The 20008-nt window shown below is 43.8% G+C and overlaps 1 protein-coding gene across 1 annotated transcript; it reads right to left on the bottom strand.

Annotated features, from left to right (window-relative positions):
• Window positions 1-5565: 5565 nt before the first annotated feature.
• On the bottom strand, window positions 5566-14563 carry LOC147716926 (uncharacterized). Its single transcript, XM_086920459.1, has 3 exons — window positions 10495-14563; window positions 10110-10271; window positions 5566-6149 (listed from the first exon to the last, which is right to left on the bottom strand). The coding sequence occupies exon 1, from the start codon at window positions 14452-14454 to the stop codon at window positions 12559-12561; it is 1896 nt and encodes a 631-aa protein (XP_086776585.1). The 5' UTR covers window positions 14455-14563; the 3' UTR covers window positions 5566-6149; window positions 10110-10271; window positions 10495-12558.
• Window positions 14564-20008: the final 5445 nt, after the last annotated feature.

Genomic DNA, 20008 nt, shown 5'->3' with positions numbered 1-20008 from the left:
GGACGCAGGTGGCAGGGAGCTCCATTGCTTGTGTCCTTAGGGCATGGCAGTTGACTCCACCCCCAATTCCATTAAAGTGTTTGTGCATTTTAGGGTGTATATTTCTATCTTATTTTTTTATTACGGGATATGCAGTTTGTTTGGGGTATGGGTGGATATTGTGTAAATATTGGGTTAGTTCACATTTTGTTGTTGGTTCCATTTTAGTGATTTATTTTTTCAAATTATAACAGTGCAGTTCTTTATAATATGTTTTATGTATTATATTAATCAATTGTTTTTGGGTTATTTTTAGTAATTTATGAAATATCCAAGTTTTTCAGTTTTGTTTAAATATGTACCTCTGCCGGTCCCTCTGTGCCCGAACCTTCGACCAAGTCTTGCCCTTGAAGATCCTGCTCTGTTTCTCACCTCACTCTGATACTCCTTTAATTTCAACTCTCTTTCCTTTTTATCTTAGCTCTTTTGCCTTTTTGTCATTGTCGTCTTGATCCTTGCACTGCCACTCGTGCTCGGCTAGTCTTCTTTCTACCTATTTGCCTGTTTTTTTGCTTACTCCAGCATTCTTTCTTTGCTGTGTTCCAAGCAGGTCTGGCCCTTGCAGAACCACCTCAGAAACTGTCCTGAGGCTCCAAGCCTTGACCTTCTGCTTCTCTCCCCTCTCTACGTCTATTCACCTTTGTCTGGTACTCCTCTTTTTTCAGCTCTGTTATATTTTTATAACAGCTTTCTTTTGCTTCCTTCCCCCTTTTTCAAATCACTCCTGATCACTTTCTCTGCTGTTCCTCCTCTTTTCTCTCTCTGCTTAATGCCACTTTTACCTTCACTTTTTGCCTCCTCCCTTTTTCCTGCTTTTGCTCCCTGTTCCCTCTTCTATGGTCTTTCTGCCCTTTTCCCCTCTGCCATGCCCTCACCTTTTCCCACTGTTTCCACTGCTTGCCCCCCCCCCCACCCACTGTCCCCCTACTTAATGGTTGCCACAGTTTGGAGCACAATACAATGGGGCAACCCAATAATCCCACAAGAGACTGGATATGAAATGTTCAGATGTGCAGCGGGCATGCTGTAAGTGCACCAAAGGCAAGCCCATCTGTTCTTGCCTGCAACTCACCTGTGCCCACCACCAGGGCCCCTAGTACTTCACCCACAATACTCTCTGATGCTACCCTGCTGCAGTGCTTCAAGCCCTGACTTTCAGACGCTCTGCCCAGCACTACAGCCAGGCTTGCTCAGCCATCACAGGTGCATTTTCCTGTACCTTCTGCTACTTCTCCTGCTTGCTACCCCACCTACACCTCCTGCCTGCCTCCACCTCACACACACCACCCGACACACACAACCACATCACCCCTCCAAACAGCTTTCAGCTCACCATGACCTTTCTCATCCTCACTTGTCAGACAAGCTATTGAAGTGTGGGACCGCCTGCATGTCCTCTCACCAGACCTCCTCTTCCTGACAGAAGCCTGTTTCAGCCTGACGTTGGCCCTCAACATCCTCACGGTGATCCCTTCCAATTACAAGAACATAATACAGGGGAGAACATACTGACTCGGAGGAGAACTAGCTATCATCTTCAAAGAAAACAACCATTGCTCTGCTACTTTTGCATGCACCAGTGGCTCTCTGGGGCATCTTTTAAACTGCACATCTCCAACAACTCCATGCTGGAAGGTGCTTTCATCTACTGACCGCCCAGCCCACAATCTGACCTCATCAACTCCATCTCAGACTTCATCAACCCCATGGTGCTCAATCCAGCTCCTTCATCCTCCTCGGCGACCACAATTACCATTTGGAGGGCCTCACTGACCATGACAACAACCTCCTTGGGGACCTGACCCTTGTTGGACACACTCAAGTGAACGTTTTCACCCATGCCGCTGGACAAATTCTTGACCCCATTGCCATCAAATTCAGTGACATCATGGTGGACAAGCTAACTCCCTCGCCTGTATCAACCAGGCACTCATCCATTTTGGCCTGCTCATCTCCCACTGGTATGGAGCGGCACCTTCTAAAATCCACAGAAGAAATTGGAACAGGATCCTAAAAGAAACATAGATCACAGAGTTCCAACTCCGCCAACCAGACTCAGAACACTCCACTGCAAGACATGAGAACACATACGGAGACAGACATATGACAAAACCAATAAAAGAACTTACAAGTCAACCCTCAGATTCTACCACCAGCAAATCAGATCTACTAAGTAGTTAGTACCTACAGAATGCATAGAAAACAGCACAAATACACAAAATAAACCTTTGCCATTGTAAAGGATTTCACCTCACCAGCCACCAGCTCCACACCATCAGCCACAGTCAGCTTCAAGATCAGCAACATCCATACCAATTTTGACCTCCAGCTGGACCACCATTGAAGCCCTCCTGTCTGGCAAGGCAAACCTTCTGGACACCATCATGACCTCCTCCTGGTCCATCATCATCATGCCAGAAACTACAGAGACTATGGGATCCATTCACTGAAGAGCTCCGTCAGATACCTGCCCACTCTCTATCTTTATCAAAGGACTAGACGCCCATCTGCACCTTACCCCGCTACTCAACAACTCCATCAGCACAACCACAGAACTGTATGCATGGAACAACAAATGACTGGCTGCCCACCTGAACAACAATCATATCCTTGCCCCCACCCAATCTGGATTCAGGCCCAAACACAGTACAAAAGCCACCCTCATTGCCACCACAGACAAAATCCAACTTATCATGGAAAGAGGAGACACCACAGCTCACATCCTACTAGAGCTATCTGCTACCTCCAACACGTCTCCCTCCCCATCCTCATTCAACCCCTTTACAAAGCAGGCATATAAAGACATGCTCTCCACTGGATCTGCTCCTTTATGACCAGATGCACCCAACTGATTAGCCTTGCCCCCTACGGCTCAGAAACTGACAACCTTACCTCCGGAATACCCCAATCATCACCTCTCAGACCAACCCTGTTCCATAACTACATGGCATTGCTCACCTACATCATCTGATCCCACAGACTCAACATCATCTCTTATGCTGATGACACCCAGCTCGTCCTTTCCCTCACTGTCTAAACATCCAACACCAAGACCAACTTCTCCTCATGCATGTATGAAGTCGCCAGCTGGGTGAAGACTGACTTTCTTACACTCAACATAGACAAGACAGAAGTGGTACTTCTTGGCACGAATACTACCCTATGGAACTCTACTTGGTGACCAGCAGATCTTGGCCCAACACCCTGCCTGGCCAATCCAGCTAAGAACCTGGGTGGACAATAGCCAGCCAAGTCAACACAGTTGCCTCATGCTGTTTCTACACCCTAAAGATTCTTTTTAAAAAACTTCAAATAGCTCCTAATCAACACACGCAGAACCATCACCCAGGACCTTATCACCAGCAAACTACAATACAGCAACTCACTCTGTCAGCTTCACTGTCCAACTGACCAAAAGCCTTTAGGTCATACAAAACGCAGCAGCCTCACACCTCAAAAGCTCCATTGGCTCCATGTCTACAAAAGTGCACTCTTCAAACTCCTCGCTCACATGTACAAAGTCATGTACAATCTAGGTCCCTCTTACTTCAACAACCACATCACTTTCCATACACTTACCAGGAACCTATGTTCACTCAGCCTCCTGCCCCCTCACATCTCCTCTATTGCCAGACCCAGAGCTAACGGCCACGCCTTCTGTTACCTCAACCTCAAGGCCTGGAATGACCTACCCCTACACATAAGGGCTGCCTCCTCAGTCCTTGAATTCAGCAAAAAGCTGAAGACATTGCTCTTTACTTAGACCTCAGACTCTGAGAGCTGAGTCCCCTCTTTTATAGATCCCGGATACCCACCTGGTTCAGGTGTGCACTCAATAACTGGTGGGTGAAATTGGAGGCTTTTGACTCCATGGAATTCCACTGTATTCTATTAAAATTCTGCAAGATTCTGGTGAGTTCTGCAACAGGGTGAAGTGGGCATTTGTCGTATTTTCTTACAGCTAAATGCACAAAAATGGATGCAAGGATGTATTTTGCAATTAGAAATAGCTCAGCTAAATACCAAATGCACTACAGTACATACCCCTGGGTAGCCTTACATACACTGCAGTGATTACTGCAGAATATGTAAGGGTGCTGAGATAATGATACTTTATTTGATTTTAAAAATCATAAAAGGGTGGGCTTACCACCATGCAAACAGCGTATACATCATAAAAAAAACAACACAAATTCAGCTTTAAATGTTGTTAAAAACTGGTATCATAAAATATGCGAATTTATCGGGGAACACAATGTTTTTAACTCATGATAAAGTCAGAGAAGTAGAGGTGTGGGAAAATAGCAGTAGTTCAAACGGGGGGCGCGTTGTTTTTAACTCATGGTGCAAAAAGACCTCCGTTTGGAAAGGAAGAAAAGGAAGAGAAGGGAGAGAAGAGTCCGTAGCCGGCCGAGGCCTGGCCTATTGTCCAGAGACCTCTTTGGTTGCCGCCCTGTTTTCCAGCTTTATGGCGGCGAAGTTCAAAAATGTTATTGTTTTGCATGAAAGTTCTATCCAAGATCCACTTAGGCATCTTATCACCGCCGCTCTGCAAGTTCTCACCTGAGCTTCTCTTAGAAGTGGTCGAAGAAGTATTTTTCTAAGATTCTGAAGTGCCGGGCATATGCATATAAGGTGCAGCAAGGATTCCGCACCGTTGCCACAGAGACGGCACTCGGGAGTTGCCCACGACCGTAGCCATTTAGGAGTAAGCTCTTTGGAAGAGAAGCAGCCCAGCCTTAAGAGACTAAGTTTCCTTTTGTGATGGTCCCTGAAGCATTCTTTCAAGTATTCCTGAGGTTTTAAGTTGGTATATGATGGCAAAACGATCCAGGCATGGTTTTTGCCAGCCACTGCTGCTTTGTCCATGAGTAATGATGCTTGTTTGACTGCTTTCTTGGTTATCAGCTTGAAAGCGGAGTAAGTCATGGGCAAATGCCAGGATTCTTCCAGTTTTAGTGCCTCAAGAGCTTGCCTTAAGGTCTTATATGTTGAGTTTGGTAGACCGGCTTGTTTTTCAACTTCTGACCAGCAAAGGTGGGCCAGGGATTCGTCTGCTGCGTCCCTCATGCGCCAATAGTATTTGGCGAGTGCTCCTTGTCTTGCCGGGAGCTGGTTGGTGAGACCAAACTCCAAGCGAATTTGAGCTTGAGAGATATGGCGCGGAATTAGGAAAAGGTTTTTAAACAGCCTGGATTGGGCGAGGTTTAACGCTGTGGAGTCCCGGGTTGCCAGTAATTCTGAGCCGTATGTTAGTGATGGCAGAAATTTAGCGGCTACGATCTTAAGAATGTGGCCGGTGGAATGTCCGTTTAGTTGCTTTTGAACAGTTTTAAAAGCAAATTGAAGCTGCTTGGCTTTGGATTTCCCCTGTTCCAGGTGCTGTTTAAACTTTTGTCGATGGTCCAATAAGATTCCTAGGTATTTATATTTGTCTACCTGGGTTAAAGAAGTAGAATTTATCTTCCAGACAAAATTTTGTTTTTTCTTTCTAGAGCCGCAGAAGCATAGAGTGTTTTTTTTTTTAGGTTTATAGTCAGCTGTGCGTTCGCGAGGTACTGCGACAGTTTGGAGATCAAGCGTTGTAAGCCGATGGGGGTTTTTGACAGGAGCATATTGAAGAGATATTATAGGTGAATTAGCCAATTTTGGAGGATCGCCCTGAGTGGTACGTAGGTCGCTTTCTAGATCTGTAGTGTAGATATTAAAGAGGCTGGGGGCCAGTACACAGCCTTGTTTTAAGCCATTGGTTGTGTGGAATTTCCTTGTCAGGCGTCGACCATCTCCTTTTTTAACTTGGACCCAAGTGTCTGAATAAAGCTCGATGATTGCTCCCAGCAACTTTGGCGGCACGCCCCACGCTTTCATTTTGGCCCAAAAAATGGATCTGGGCACTTTGTCAAAAGCCGCTTTTAGGTCCAAGAAGCAAGTGTACAGCGGGGTGGAATTGTGAATTGCTTTGTTAACAAGGAGGGTTAAGGCAGATAAGTTGGTCAAGGTGCCCAGTCCTCGCCGAAAGCCTGTTTGTGTCCGGGAAATTATCCCTGTACTGCTCACCCAAGAATCCAGTTCTACCAACAGATTGGAGGCATAGATCTTGGCCTCCACGTCTATTAAGGGGATCACTGACATAATATAGAATGACAAAATATAGACTTACCAAAATATAGTCACCAAAATATAGAATGCCAAAATATCGAATTCCTATCTACAAACAGGTAAGTACAAAAATATCGAATCCAAAATATAGTCTGTAAAAAATATAGTCAGTCAAAATATCGAGTTTTTTTAAATGTCTTAAAAGTAATTCAAAATTAATGAAATATTAAATATAATTAACTAAAACATACTTAAAAATACTCAAATAACCTTAAAATTAAGATATAATTAATTTAAGTTATTAATAAAAAATGTACAATATTTTACCGTAGGATAGCAGGAGGGTAACATTTAATATTACCACTCCAGTGAGTGCAACAGTAGGGAAAGTGTTGGATAGCGTAGGGGTAAAAAATTACTATTCCCACTCCAGTGAGTGCAACAGTAGGGAAAGCGTTGGATAGCGTAGGGGTAAAAAATACTATTCCCACTCCAGAGAGTGCAACAGTAGGGAAAGCGTTGGATAGCGTAGGGGTAAAAATTACTATTCCCACTCAAGAGAGTGCAACAGTAGGGAAAGCGTTGGATAGCGTAAGGGTAAAAATTACTATTCCCACTCCAGAGAGTGCAACAGTAGGGAAAGCGTTAGATAGCGGGAGGGTAAAAAATACTATTCCCACTCCAGTGAGTGCAACAGTAGGGAAAGCGTTGGATAGCGTAGGGGTAAAAAAATACTATTCCCACTCCAGAAAGTGCAACAGTAGGGAAAGCGTTGGATAGCGTAGGGGTAAAAAATACTATTCCCACTCCAGTGAGTGCAACAGTAGGGAAAGCGTTGGATAGCGTAGGGGTAAAAATGAATATTCCCACTCCAGAGAGTGCAACAGTAGGGAAAGCGTTGGATAGCGTAGGGGTAAAAAATACTATTCCCACTCCAGTGAGTGCAACAGTAGGGAAAGCGTTGGATAGCATAAGGGTAAAAATTACTATACCCACTCCAGAGAGTGCAACAGTAGGGAAAGCGTTGGATAGCGGGAGGGTAAAAATTACTATTCCAACTCCAGAGCGTGCAACAGTAGGGAAAGCGTTGGATAGCATAGGGGTAAAAATTACTATTCTCACTCCAGAGAGTGCAACAGTAGGGAAAGCGTTGGATATTCGAAGGGTAAAAATTACTATTTCCACTTCAGAGAGTACAACAGTAGGGAAAGCATTGGATAGCGTAGGGGTAAAAATTACTATTCCCACTCCAGAGAGTGCAACAGTAGGAAAGCGTTGGATAGCGTAGGGGTAAACAAATACTATTCCCACTCCAGAGAGTGCAGCAGTAGGGAAAGCGTTGGATAGCGGGAGTGTGAAAATTACTATTCCCACTCCAGATAGTGCAACAGTAGGGAAAGCTTTGGACAGCGTAGGGGTAAAAATTACTATTCCCACTCCAGAGAGTGCAACAGTAGGGAAAGCGTTGGATAGCGTAGGGGTAAAAAGTACTATTCCCACTCCAGAGAGTGCAACAGTAGGGAAAGCGTTGGATAGCGGGAGGGTGAAAATTACTATTCCCACTCCAGTGAGTTTAACAGTAGGGAAAGTAATAATTTAAAATATTTTTAAAAATATTGATCATTCCATCCTTCTCGACCGTGTCAGCGCAGCGGGCATTCGGGGTGCGGCCTTTTCCTGGCTGGCGTCCTTCCTTCGGGACAGGTCCCAGGCAGTTCATCTCCCCGGCTTTTCTGCTCCACCCCGCTCAGTCACTTGTGGCGTTCCCCAAGGCTCTTCTCTTTCCCCTCTTCTTTTCAATCTCTATATTCATCCTCTCATCACCTCTCTTCTTGAGCTGGGGGTCTCTGTGTACAACTACGCAGATGACCTCCAGCTCGTCTTTGATCTTTCTTCTACTCCTGATTCCCTTTCCAAGTTCTGTTCTACTTTAATTTTCATTTCTGACTGGATGAGCGCCAACCATCTGAAGCTCAATCCAGATAAGACGGAACTTGTTCTCACTGGCGGTCCCTCCAATCCTTGGTCCCCGGCACACTGGCCCCTCTCTTTTGGTCCCCCCCCGGTGCCTGCTTTTTCTGTCCGCACTCTTGGGATTAAGGTCAGTCATGACCTATCAATGCACAGTCAGATCAGCTCCGTGGTGTCTTCTTGTTTCCTTTCTCTCCGTCTAATTCGGAAAATTTCACGCTTCTTTTCCACCGATGCACTTAAATCCATAGTCATGGCCCTTGTCATCTCCCGCCTTGACTATGGGAACAGCCTGTATGTGGGCATCCCTGCTTACGAATCCCGCCGTCTACAGGCCATCCAAAATCAAGCTGCTCGTCTCATCCTTTCCTTCCCTAAATTTTCGCACATCACCCCGGTTCTCAAATCACTTCACCGGCTCCCTGTTCGCTTCAGATCCTTTTTCAAACTGGCTTGTCTAGCTTTTTGGGCTCATTCCCGCTCTGCGCCCCTGTTCATCACCTGTCTTGTTTCTTCTCATGTCCCTGCCCGCACTCTTCGCTCCTCTTCTCTTTCTCTTCTTCATATCCCTCGCTTCCGTAAATCCAGAACAGGGGGCACTCGATTCTCTGTCCTGGCCCCCCAGTTCTGGAACAGCCTTCCCCTTTCCATCCGCTCCATTCCCATCTACACTCACTTCCGCAAAGCTCTTAAAACCTTTCTCTTCTCTCAGGCATTCCCCTCTTAAGCCTCCCTGGGTCCCCTCTGTTGAGTTCTGATCAGGCCCCCAGCGCCAGGAAGCCGCTTCGGCCATCGTGCGCTTTATTAAATATCTTATTCATTCATTCATTCATTCAATAAATTAAATATCCCAATTAAACATTAATTGAAATTAATAACCAATTTAATATTATGTAATAATTAATTAGAAATACAACTACATATTAGTTATTAAAAATTAATAACCTATTCATAATTATTTAACAACTAATTAATTTTCAATAACAAAAACTAATTAATAATACAAATTAATACCAATTAAAAATTAACAGTAAATTAATTATCAATACACAAACATTATTTTTAACATGTCATTAATTACAATTACATTACTTCCCACCCTATTCCCCTATAAACCCACATCCCACTACAGAAAATTCATTAATACAATTATCATAATTATCAAATATTTAATTAATACAAAATAATTACCAATTAATAAAAATTAATTGCCAATTATTAGAAAAATAATTACCAATTAAAGATTAATTAACAATAAATTTAAAATCAATAACAATGAATGAAAAAAATTATTTACTTAATTACAATTAAATTACTTCCCACCCTATTCCCCTATAAACCCACAACCCGCTACAGAAAATAAATTTAGAAAATTAACATAATTAACAATTAATCAATTAATACAAATTAATTGGCAATGAATAAAAATTAATTACCAATTAAAAAATAACAATACATTCAAAATGAATACCAAATAATAAATAAAAATATTTAATTAATTACAATTAAATTACTTCCCACCCTATTCCCCTATAAACCCACAACCCGCTACAGAACTAAAAAGCAAAATTTAATTAAAAATTAATAATAATTGCTAAAAATTAATATTTAATTTAATATAATTAAATTACTTCCCACCCTATTCCCCTATAAACCCACAACCCGCTACAGAATTAAATTACGCAAAAATTAAATAACATAAAATTAATTACTCAAATACATTAAACATACATTACAAAAATTAATATACACTTTTCACATATATATCAACATACAAAACACTTTTAAAAAATTGATATTATTAAAAAATCGATATATTTAATGCCTATATTGTATACTTCGATATTTTGACTTCTATATTTTGAAAATCGATATTACTTACCCTAAATTCGATATTTTTAACCACTATATTGTGTCCATTCGATATTTTGTCCATTCTATATTTTTACTTCGATATTATGTCCATTCTATATTTTGAAATCGATATTATGACTGTTTACCCTATTAAGGCTATTAGCCTATAATTGTTAGGGTCTGAGCAGGACCCGGATTTGTGGATTGGATGAAGAATACTGCCTCTCCATGATTCGGGAATATTCCCGGTTTTTAGACTGTGACCAAATAAGGGTGTTAGTTGGCTGGCCCAAAATGTTGGATCTTTACTGAATAAGGTTTGTAAGAGAAAAGATGGCCAGCAAGGGGTTTTATTTATCTAAGTTATTTACAGCACTGTTAGGACTAAACAAGACTTAATCTTGTTTAGTCCTAACAGTGCTGTAAATAACTTAGATAAATAAAACCCCTTGCTGGCCATCTTTTCTCTTACAAACCTTGCCCAAGCCCGCAAGGGTATATTGGGTTGCTCACCTTTTTGTAAAACTTTACTGAATAAGGCATTGGGAAGCCCGTTTGGTCCAGGTGCTCCATCTGTTCTCAATGATTTTATGGTGTTCGAGACCTGCTTTAAAGAGAACAATTCCATGTCTCCTGTGTTCTTAGATATCGGTAAGTTCCCACTGCTTTTTGGAGCCAGCTTTGTGCTCGGGCTAAGCCGGGGGAGCTCCTCTGGACGCTCGTTGTTATTGTCAGTGGAATTGTATAATAAGTCAATGTGACTACTCCAAAGCTGGTCCGTCATGTCCGAGTTAAACTGGCGATGTTTGCCGTTTAGCATAAAGTTTATTTTTGTCCAAAAATCTTTTGAGTTATTCAATTTACTTGCGTGGAGTATGGAGCATGCTAGTTTTTCCCTATGCAATCGCTTGGCCAGATTGATCTCTCTTTTTAGTTCTTTTTTTAGAGATTCAATTTTGTTCAGCATGGTTTGTGATAACTGAGAGGCTTTTTTACGTTCGGCCCTAAGGAATGCATTTATTTGCCTTTTTAATTGGCGCAGTTTCGGTGTGTACCATTCCCCGCCTCTTTTCCTTATGGGTTTGGGTCCTCTATTGTTGAATTGATGTTTCTTATTGATCTCCATTACGAAATTTTCCCAAGTTTTAACTATGTCTCTTGATGTTTCAGCTGGTTGGTACAATACGTGACATGACTCCATTAGAGTAGAGAGGTTCCCTTCGTTCCAGTTTAGCCGTTTTAGGTTAAAGATTTTTGTGTTCAAGGACAAGGGTGCTGCCTTTCTCCGATTTTGTAGGTTGGGTGGTCAGGATGAGGGTCTGTGGGAAATGATCGCTTTCTCCGCGTTCCTGAATCTGGAAGTCACTAATTTGGTGGAATAAGTCAGGGTCAGCCAGGGTATAATCTAAGGTGGAGCCCGAGTTCTTGGAGACCCTCGTTAGAGCGGCTGGTCTGTGCAAATGGCCTCTCCCATTTAAAGTGAACAGATGTAGAGCTTCTAGTTCTGAAGCACATTTCCTGCCTAATGCACTTTGTCTGCATTGATTGCCCTGCCGTGGTTCGATATTAATGGGGAGGGGTCCCTCCTGTCCACCAATTAGGTTCAGATTAAAATCTCCCGTTATTATCATGTTTTCACTTGGGTAGATTGATTTCAGTGACTTGATTGTAGAGACTAGTTGTTTTATCCTTTTCCCTTTATGTTTTCCACGGGGGTGCACATAGATATTCACGATCAGAAGTCCCAGGTTAGGGGTAATTTCCACTTTAATGCATTGCATTCATGTGGAGTCTAAGTCGATGCAAGTTGGTGACCAGGTGAAATCTGTTGATGTAAAAATGGATAGGCCCCCTTTGGCCCTGCCGGAGCGTCCATACTTTTGAGCTGGAACGAGGAATTCTTTGTACCCCACTATAGGGGAGTTTTTGGTCTGCCATGTTTCTTGAAACAGTAGAATTTTAAATTGGGTTATAAACTCAATAAAGTCATCTTCCTCCAGCTTCGCATTTAAACCATTGATGTTCCATGAGCAAATCTTGCAGCCTTGCTTTTTACCCGTCATTGGGCTGCTGTCTGTTCAAACTACATTCCTATGTGATTGTGCCCGAATAGTGTGTTGGGGCCTTTCGGGCATGTCTGCCTCTTGGTGTGCAAAAGTGATTGTAATTTGCCTTAATCCCTGCACTTCCACTTCAGTACTATTTCTTAAATCTGGCCCTTTGGCGTTTTTTAGAAGGCATATTTTTGGGTTTTGTTTCCGCAGTGGGCTGGGATATCGCGCTGGCTCCGCTATTTTTAGTTCAATGCCCCATGCGGCGAAAGCCTCCCTATGAGACAGGATTAGATCTGTGGCGAAATGGTTGGTCCACGTTGTGATTGTTGAGTCGGAGCCTGCTTGAAGAGGGTTCGGTTTAAACTCAATTGATTCGAGGTCGCTCGATTTTAAATGTCGCAGACCTGGTAGTTCTTCTAGAAGTCTTAAAATGGCCCCTCTGTTCAGGATATCATAAGACCCTCTTGAACTGTATTGTGGGTTAAACTCGATTTTATTACTTGTCGTGGGCCGTTTTTGGATTTTAGGTCGTCTATTCTCTTCAATAAAGCGATGGACCCTTCCTGCCTGGCACTAGTGTATGTGAGTTTACCATCAGTGCGCTGTTAGCAAAATCTTTTCTGTTAGGGACTGGGGCTGATGGTACGTGAGAGTCTCCACCCTTTGTATCTCGAGGGTTAATTCCCTTTATCGTTGCGACATCATCTGAGTTAACTTGACATTTAAAGTCTGGGGCTTGACTAGGTGAGTTATTGTCGCTTGAATCCGTCTTTTGGTCAATGTTTATATTTTTTCCCGGCTCTTGAAGTGGTACTTTACGGTCTGGTTTTTGACTCGCGGGTTTAAAGATGCTGAACACTTTTAATGCGTTCGTCTTTGTCGTTGTTTCACATTTTACTACTTCTGAAGTCAAGGGCGCCTTGGTCGTTGGGTGGACCGTCGGTGTAGACCCTTGCTCTGACGTTGTTCTAGTTTGAAGTGGAACGCTCTCGGGATGCTGTTTGGTTTCCTTAATCTCGGGATTGTTGGTGGATTTTTCCGAGAAAGTTTGTGGAACCCATCGGTTGTGTGCTTTCGCATTTCTGGCTTTCCTTAGTCGCTTTCGTTCTCTCTTTGTAAGCATTGGAGCCTGTTTGGTCTGGTTGGCGATTGGCACGACGTTGGAAATTTGCCCCTGAATTAACTCGGCCGCCTCTGTACGATTAATCGGGTTATGCTCATCTGGTCTTGCTGGCGACCGGTTTTCCTTTGCTGGGGGAGAGTGTAGATGGTCTAGAAATTCCGGGCGCTCTTCGCCCCTGCTGGCTTTGGTCTGCCTTGTCACCCTGCCGGTGCCCTCTATGGAGTGCTGATTATCGGTTGGTTCCCTTGCTGTTGAGGTTGTTTCCGTGGGAGAGTCTTTTGGCGAGTCCTTGACGGCCCCCAGTATCTGGGTCATCAGGTTGGGTAATGTGGCCAACTTGTCTATTATATTGGAGCAGTGACAAGTATAGAATGTGTGATCCTTATTTAATTGGACCTTGGTAATCATAGTGTTTGAGTCTTGTAGGTTTGCTTCAATTCCCTGGACGTGAAACGCTAGGAGGTGGAGCAAATCGACTTGAGTATCCATCTTGTCCGCGTGATAGGACATGGCCGCTCCTATGGTTTCCATTGTCTTTAATAATTGCGGCCAGATGGAAACCTTTTGACTGTTCTCTGACGAGTCCCCCTGAAAATGAATGGGAATGGGTGATACAGGCGAATATGCAAAGGGGTCTGAATGCGTTAGATGCTCCCGCAGTTGGTCGCTCCCTGGGTTTTTGTCACTACTCTCTTCCTTCCCGGGGCCTTGATTGTTTTGAGTTGATAACTCTTGTGTGCTTCGTTTGAGTGTTACAGAATCAGTTGCTATTAGATTTAGTTCCTGTGGCTTCGGTGTCAAGCAATATTTAATGGCATCGGTGTCATCAGTATCTCGTCCGGTTGGGGCAGCGCGGCACTTTATTTCCAAACCCGGTATAAGCTGACTAGACGTTGGACTGTGAGAGTTTGCCTGTGGATTTGGGCACTGTTTTTCAACACGGGGTAGCGCCTGAGGCTGCAGAAGGGATTCCTCAATTATTGTTGGAGACGTGTTCTGAATTAAATGTGCACTCTGCAGACTCTGCTCTAGGAAAACCGAGTCGTCAGTTGCGTCCGTGGCCCAGTGTACTAGGGCGCGCGCAGGTAGTGAATGGGTCGGTTGTAGAGGCTGAGAGGGTGGTTCCCCCTTAGCTTGCTCTGAGTCCTTATCTATTTGTTGGGTCTTTAAAACATTTGACCAGAGGGGGCCAGGCCCCTTGCACCCGGAGTTCCTTCTTGACTTTACCGTTTGGGCTTTGCAGGATTCACTGTAACACCTTGGCCGGTTTGGTGGTGATACGGACTGTGGGACTTCCTTGTTTGCTCCCTCCATATAAGCGTTATATTGTGTACTGTTGCATTTGGGGCCGGAGTCGTGAGGTGGGGATGTATTTCGACTCACGCTCCCGGTGGAAAGTCTTTGGCAAACTTTGAGAAAGTCTGTGATCAATGCCCTTTTACTTGCTTTTAAATGCAGGGCTTGTTCACTATGTACCGAAAGTGGTGTTACGTCTCTCGAATGATTTCCCTCATTCTTCGTTGTGGGGCTGCTGGTTGTGCTGTCCTGGTTGATCTTATTGGCTCCCTCATCCAAGCTTAATGGACCAGGATTGTCAGATTGGTGCGACATGCCTAGGGGGGTTATTGCGGAGTTTACGAGGTCTGTGGAAACAGTGGCAGGGGCTGTTGTCCTAGAGCCTTGGTCCTCCGGGGATAACTTTGTGGAAATCCTACTCCTACCCACGGCTGACCCTTCGACTACCTCCTCCTCTTCTACCACCTCGCTGGTCATACGTGTGGGGCTCCCCTTAACCTTCTTTGTCTTCCCCTGTAATGTCACAGCTGTGGCATCCGCGCCCGTGGTTTCCCCGACCTCATGCTGATTCTAGGTGGACGGTGCCGTTTGACTTGTGGTCAGTGATGAGGTGACGCGGTAAGCTGGAAGCGTTGATGTTGAATATTCCCCTTCTTTGTAGCGTTTGTCACTGTTTACTGTTTGGCTTTTGTATTAACTCAGTTTGCTTTGTAAAAAGTTTATAATGAGTTGTAGTGTTTGGTTTTGCCACTTGTAACAGGAATGGTGGGGTGGTGGAGGATGGCAGGAGGCAAATGGCAGAAATGACTGCAGACTGCGAGTGAGGTGTGCAGGGTAGCAAGCGGAGCACACGGGAGGCACTCAGGCTGGGAGGACCTAGTCAACCAGCCTCTCTGTGTCCACCCCCGGCTCTTACTTTGCGGCCGCCTCTAATGGCTGCCGCGCTTGCTTTCAACTCCCCCTCCGCCTCCGCCTCTTACCTTACTGGCCCTGCTGGCGCCTGCTCACTTGTTCCCAAGGCACAGTTAGTGACTCCACCACCGCTGTCTGGCTGAGTGCAAGCAGTCTCTTTGTTAGTCAGTTAGTCAGTTTTTTTCCAGATATTTCAGGTATGGGGGGGGGGGCGGCTCACGGGGTAACCCACACCCACAGAACCCACAGAACGGGTCCCGCTTCCGTTCTCGCCGTCCCTCTCGCAGTCCCTCCAAGATGGCTCCGGGATTGCTCCCACGACCCCCTGAGCAGCTCTCTCCTGCCTCTCTCGGGCCGCTCTCGGGCTGCTCCCGCTGGCGTTTCTGCAGTGTGCACAGCCTATCGCCGTGGCTGTCAGGGGGTCTCAGCTCGGGCTCAGTCTTGAACAGCGGCTCTGGCTCTGGCCTGGCCACACACACAAAAACACACAAAAACCCCTTGCGGCTATTACCGCGTCTGGCAGGTGCTGGCGGCTCCGGCCGTACCCGGAACGACAATTGAGGTAGTTGCCGCGCCCTGCTGCGTCCTGCTAGGGCTCGCGGATCCAGCCGCAGTTACTGCCGCACCCCAAGCGCCAGCCGCCGCTGACACGCGGCTCCAGCCGCAGCCTGCTCGCCAGTCACGGGAGTCGTCGCGCACCAGCCGCTTCCGGGGGGGCACAAAACAATGCAGCCGCGCCTGGGATGCCTGGGATGCCCGGCAGTGGGCAAAAGGTAGCGGCTGGAGTCGGCGTCTCCTTGTTGTCCTCTTCGCCACAACTCGTGTGCTCCACAGCTCGTGTGCACCGCAGCTCCACAGCGCCCTCTGTCAAAAGCACAATAGCAATTGGGTGCGACTTCAACAAACCTCATCACTTCATTCATTCAAGGGTGCTGAGGTGTATGCAATGCTGAATAGTGGTTGCTAAACAGGGCCGAAAGAAGGAGCAGTCCCCTTATGATTAAAAACCACAGCAGATTAAAGTTTAAAAATCAGTATAGATTAAACTTTAATCTGCAGTGGTTTTTAAACATAGAGAGATTGCTCCCTCTTCCAGCCCTGTTCAGAACTTATAGCAGTGCATACCCCTCATCAGTGATTATTGCAGAGAATGTAAGGGCGAAGAGGGGTATGCATTGCAGGGCAGTCAGTGGTTTAATAAAACACTGCAGATTAAACTTTAATCTGCAGTGGCTTTAAACACAGAGGGAATGCTCCTTCATCCGGCCCGGTTTAGAAACCTACCACTGCATGTTAATTCTGTCGGTTGAGCGGCAGCATTTATGAGTAATTTCACATTGCAAGAGTAACACAGAATTAACAAATTCCTCTGATTCCACTGGCAGAATTAAAAATTCGCCTAGGCCTAGTCATAGGCATATGATATTTGAACCCCAAAACGGTTGAGGAAAAACATGTTTTGCATTTTCCTATTGTATTTCATTATCCAAATATTTTTCTTTTTATACAATCTTTGTAGAGATAGATTTAGAATAAGATAACTTACATACCACAAAAACCATTTTTATGTATTTTTTATTATTTTTGGGTGGAATGTAGTTCAAAAAATTCATTTTAACCCAAATTATTATGATTTCAAAAATTCTCCAGAAATGCACTTTCCTTGATGTGTAAAGATTTGAAGTTATAAAAATATAATTGCCACCTCCAACTTACATATTCTCCAAAGTTTTGGGATCTTGGCCTTATAATTGCATATTTGCCCACCACACATGTATACACTACCCTCAATGTTGCTTAAACTGGAGTTAGAATGGTAAATCTTAGCCCTTCAAATCATGCATTTTATCTTATATTTGGAGGTGTGAGGTTCTGCTACTTATTGCCAAAGCATCAATTACTACTTCATTTTCAGGGGCTTTAATTTATTCTCCTTGAGTCCAAAAGGTAATTTCACCACAAAGCTCATCAATTTGGTAGCACCTCTTATCTTAAAATCTTCCCGCTTTGTAATCTTAGGAGACTTGAACATGAACATAGACTTCAGCGGTGTATGAAATGCAGATGCTGCCACCTTCTTTAAATCTGCTAATGCTTTCAGTCTGGCCTTATTCTCTCTCTTACCCACTCATGAAGCAGCCCGTCTTCTGAATCACAATTTCTCAAATCACACTTCTAGACATGTACCCCCCTGTTTCAATTAATATGGACGGATCACTTTGCTGTGCCTTTCCATAACCCTGATCAAAACAAAATGATGGTGACTAAGAATTCCACTCTTGATGTACACCCCAGATATAACACCCTCTGAAACCCCTTTAATAAGTGCCTCTCTAATGTCCTGTATATTATAGCACCGTATAAATCCTCCAGTGTTGAAGTTATTCATCTGTCTGGACTCTATTGTTCCCATAAAGAAGTGCAAAAAACTGAAGCGTTGCTCCTACGGGACAGAGGCTAAAGCTGCATATAAAGTCACCATTCAGAATTTACAACAACTTCTCCAGAAGTCACATGCAGATTTTTACAAACAAAAGATTGCAACTTCAGGTACCTCCTCTCAGGAGATTTTTCAAATTGTTAAAAGTCTTCTACATCCCTCAGCCTGTCAATGTCATTCTTTTGCAAGAAGTCTGCTCCAATCTCCGATTTCTTCTGTAGCAACATCTCTAGATTTCACCACTCTTTTTAGATCCCAAACCCCTCCCATTACACTACTTTCCACTCTTGAAATGCTTGAGCCCTCAGGGAAATCTCTCACTTCCTCTGCTGAACTTTCCATAGTCCAAATGTGATGTTCTCTTCTTTCCATGATGTCTGGTTCTCCCTCACACCCACGCCCTCCCCACATCATGGCTTTGGTCTCTGAAAACTTAGAGCCTGTTCTTGTGGATCTCTGCAGCATTTCTATCACCTTTTCAGTGGTTCCGGATTTCTGGAAACAAATCCTTGTGATACCACTTTTCAAAAACTCCAGGGCTGACCCATTTGTACGGGAACAACTTCCACCCCATTCCCCTTCTTCTGGCTCCTGTCGATATCCTATAGAAACACATCAACATCAACTCTCTGAAAACCTTGAAAATAACCACATGCTTGATTTTTCTGTCTGCTTTCCACCTGCATCACAGTAGCCATTGCTCTTGTTCTGTTGGATACGATTTTCATATGGTACTCTGCAAAGGAAACCCAGTTGCCCTCAAGTTATTAGACCTTTCGGAAGCAGTTGATTCAGTATCTTGTACTATCTTGATTCAGCGACTTTTTCAGATGGAAGTCTGCAAAAATACCTTCAGGTAGATAAGATCCTTTCTTGCAGGCAATTTACAATCATTTTTCATGTCCCCGTTCTATTCCAATCCCTCATCTCTATCTTGGGGTGTCCATCAGGAATCTTTCCTTAGTCTGTCACTTTTCATCTCACCTTTAGCTGCTCTTGTAAAATCTTTTGGCCTTGATCTGGTCTCAAATGCTGATGACACTCAGGTAATAATATCTATCTTTAATAGCGAAATAGTTAAAGACCTGTAGCTCCATCACTGGGCTATTCAGAATCCTGTCCCCTCATATTTCAGGAGGAAATTCACTGATATCCTTCCCCCAGGCATTCTCCAGTAATATTCCTAACAGTGTTGATGTTTTTTTTATAAAAAATGCTCAGATGCTTAGCCATGCTTCCTCTGATCGATCATCCAGACTATGGTACATATGTGCAACAGTTCATAATTTGTGTTTGTCAATTATTTAGTAATCTGAGTATATTTGTTTTTCTTTACATGCTGGGACACGTTGTTTGAAGGTGTTCCCAAACGTCCAAGGTCAACCACTCCGGGATCCCCAATATGCCCTTTCTTGAATGAGATCCACAGGTGCATAACGTTGCCACACTCATGGCAGAGATGTATCTACCCATAAATTAGCTTATGTCTGTCAGGAATCCCTTTTGAATTTCTGGCAGGTGTAAGTAAGTATGGCAATGTCGGTCATATGTTTCAAAACTGAATTTGCACTTGTGACTCAACCCCATATTGTACCTTTTTGTAAGTGACGCAAAGGGGCTTGATTGAAATGAAAGTAGCAGCAGTTATCCTACCCTGAATTTGGGTTCAGGGTAGGATTGATTATGATGTAGATTATAGCACATTTGAAAAGGAGTGGCTGGTTCTGTAAAGCAGCAGTGGTGCGGGGAGTGTGGAAGGAGGGTTGAAAAGTTTACAAAAACACCTGCCAGACGGCCGGCCGCCTCCTCTCCTCTATCCTCCTCCTGGCTTCTGTGGAACCAGGAAGCAGACCCAGGCTCCCCATAGCCAATCACAACTCTACAATGCAGCGTTGTGATGGTTCTGAGCACCGTGGTTCGGCGCTCAGACATAGAATGGGAGCCTGTGCATGTTCTCCACCCAGTAGTTCACTGACAAAATATTGATTTAAAAAATATAAATGTCAAAAAATAGAAGAAAAAATGTATTTTGCAAAAATATTGACTTCCTATACTTAAACAAGTACAAAAATATAAAATAAAAAATATCGAAGTAAAAAATAAAGATTTAAAAGATATCGTTTTATAAATAACATATAAAATAAATTAATAAATACATGTATAAACAATAATTATTTAAAAGTAGCAAATATTAACAAACAAAAATATTATTCAAATAAC

This window comes from Lissotriton vulgaris, chromosome 5 (assembly GCF_964263255.1).
Source record: "Lissotriton vulgaris chromosome 5, aLisVul1.2, whole genome shotgun sequence".
Taxonomy (NCBI): domain Eukaryota; kingdom Metazoa; phylum Chordata; class Amphibia; order Caudata; family Salamandridae; genus Lissotriton; species Lissotriton vulgaris.
Note: the sequence above shows the minus strand (reverse complement) of the source record. Positions and strands in the feature narration are given on the sequence as shown.

Coding starts and splice junctions, on each gene's coding strand:
- LOC147716926 (XM_086920459.1), bottom strand. CDS start 14,454: ATGGAGGGAGCAAACAAGGAAGTCCCACAGTCCGTATCACCACCAAAC.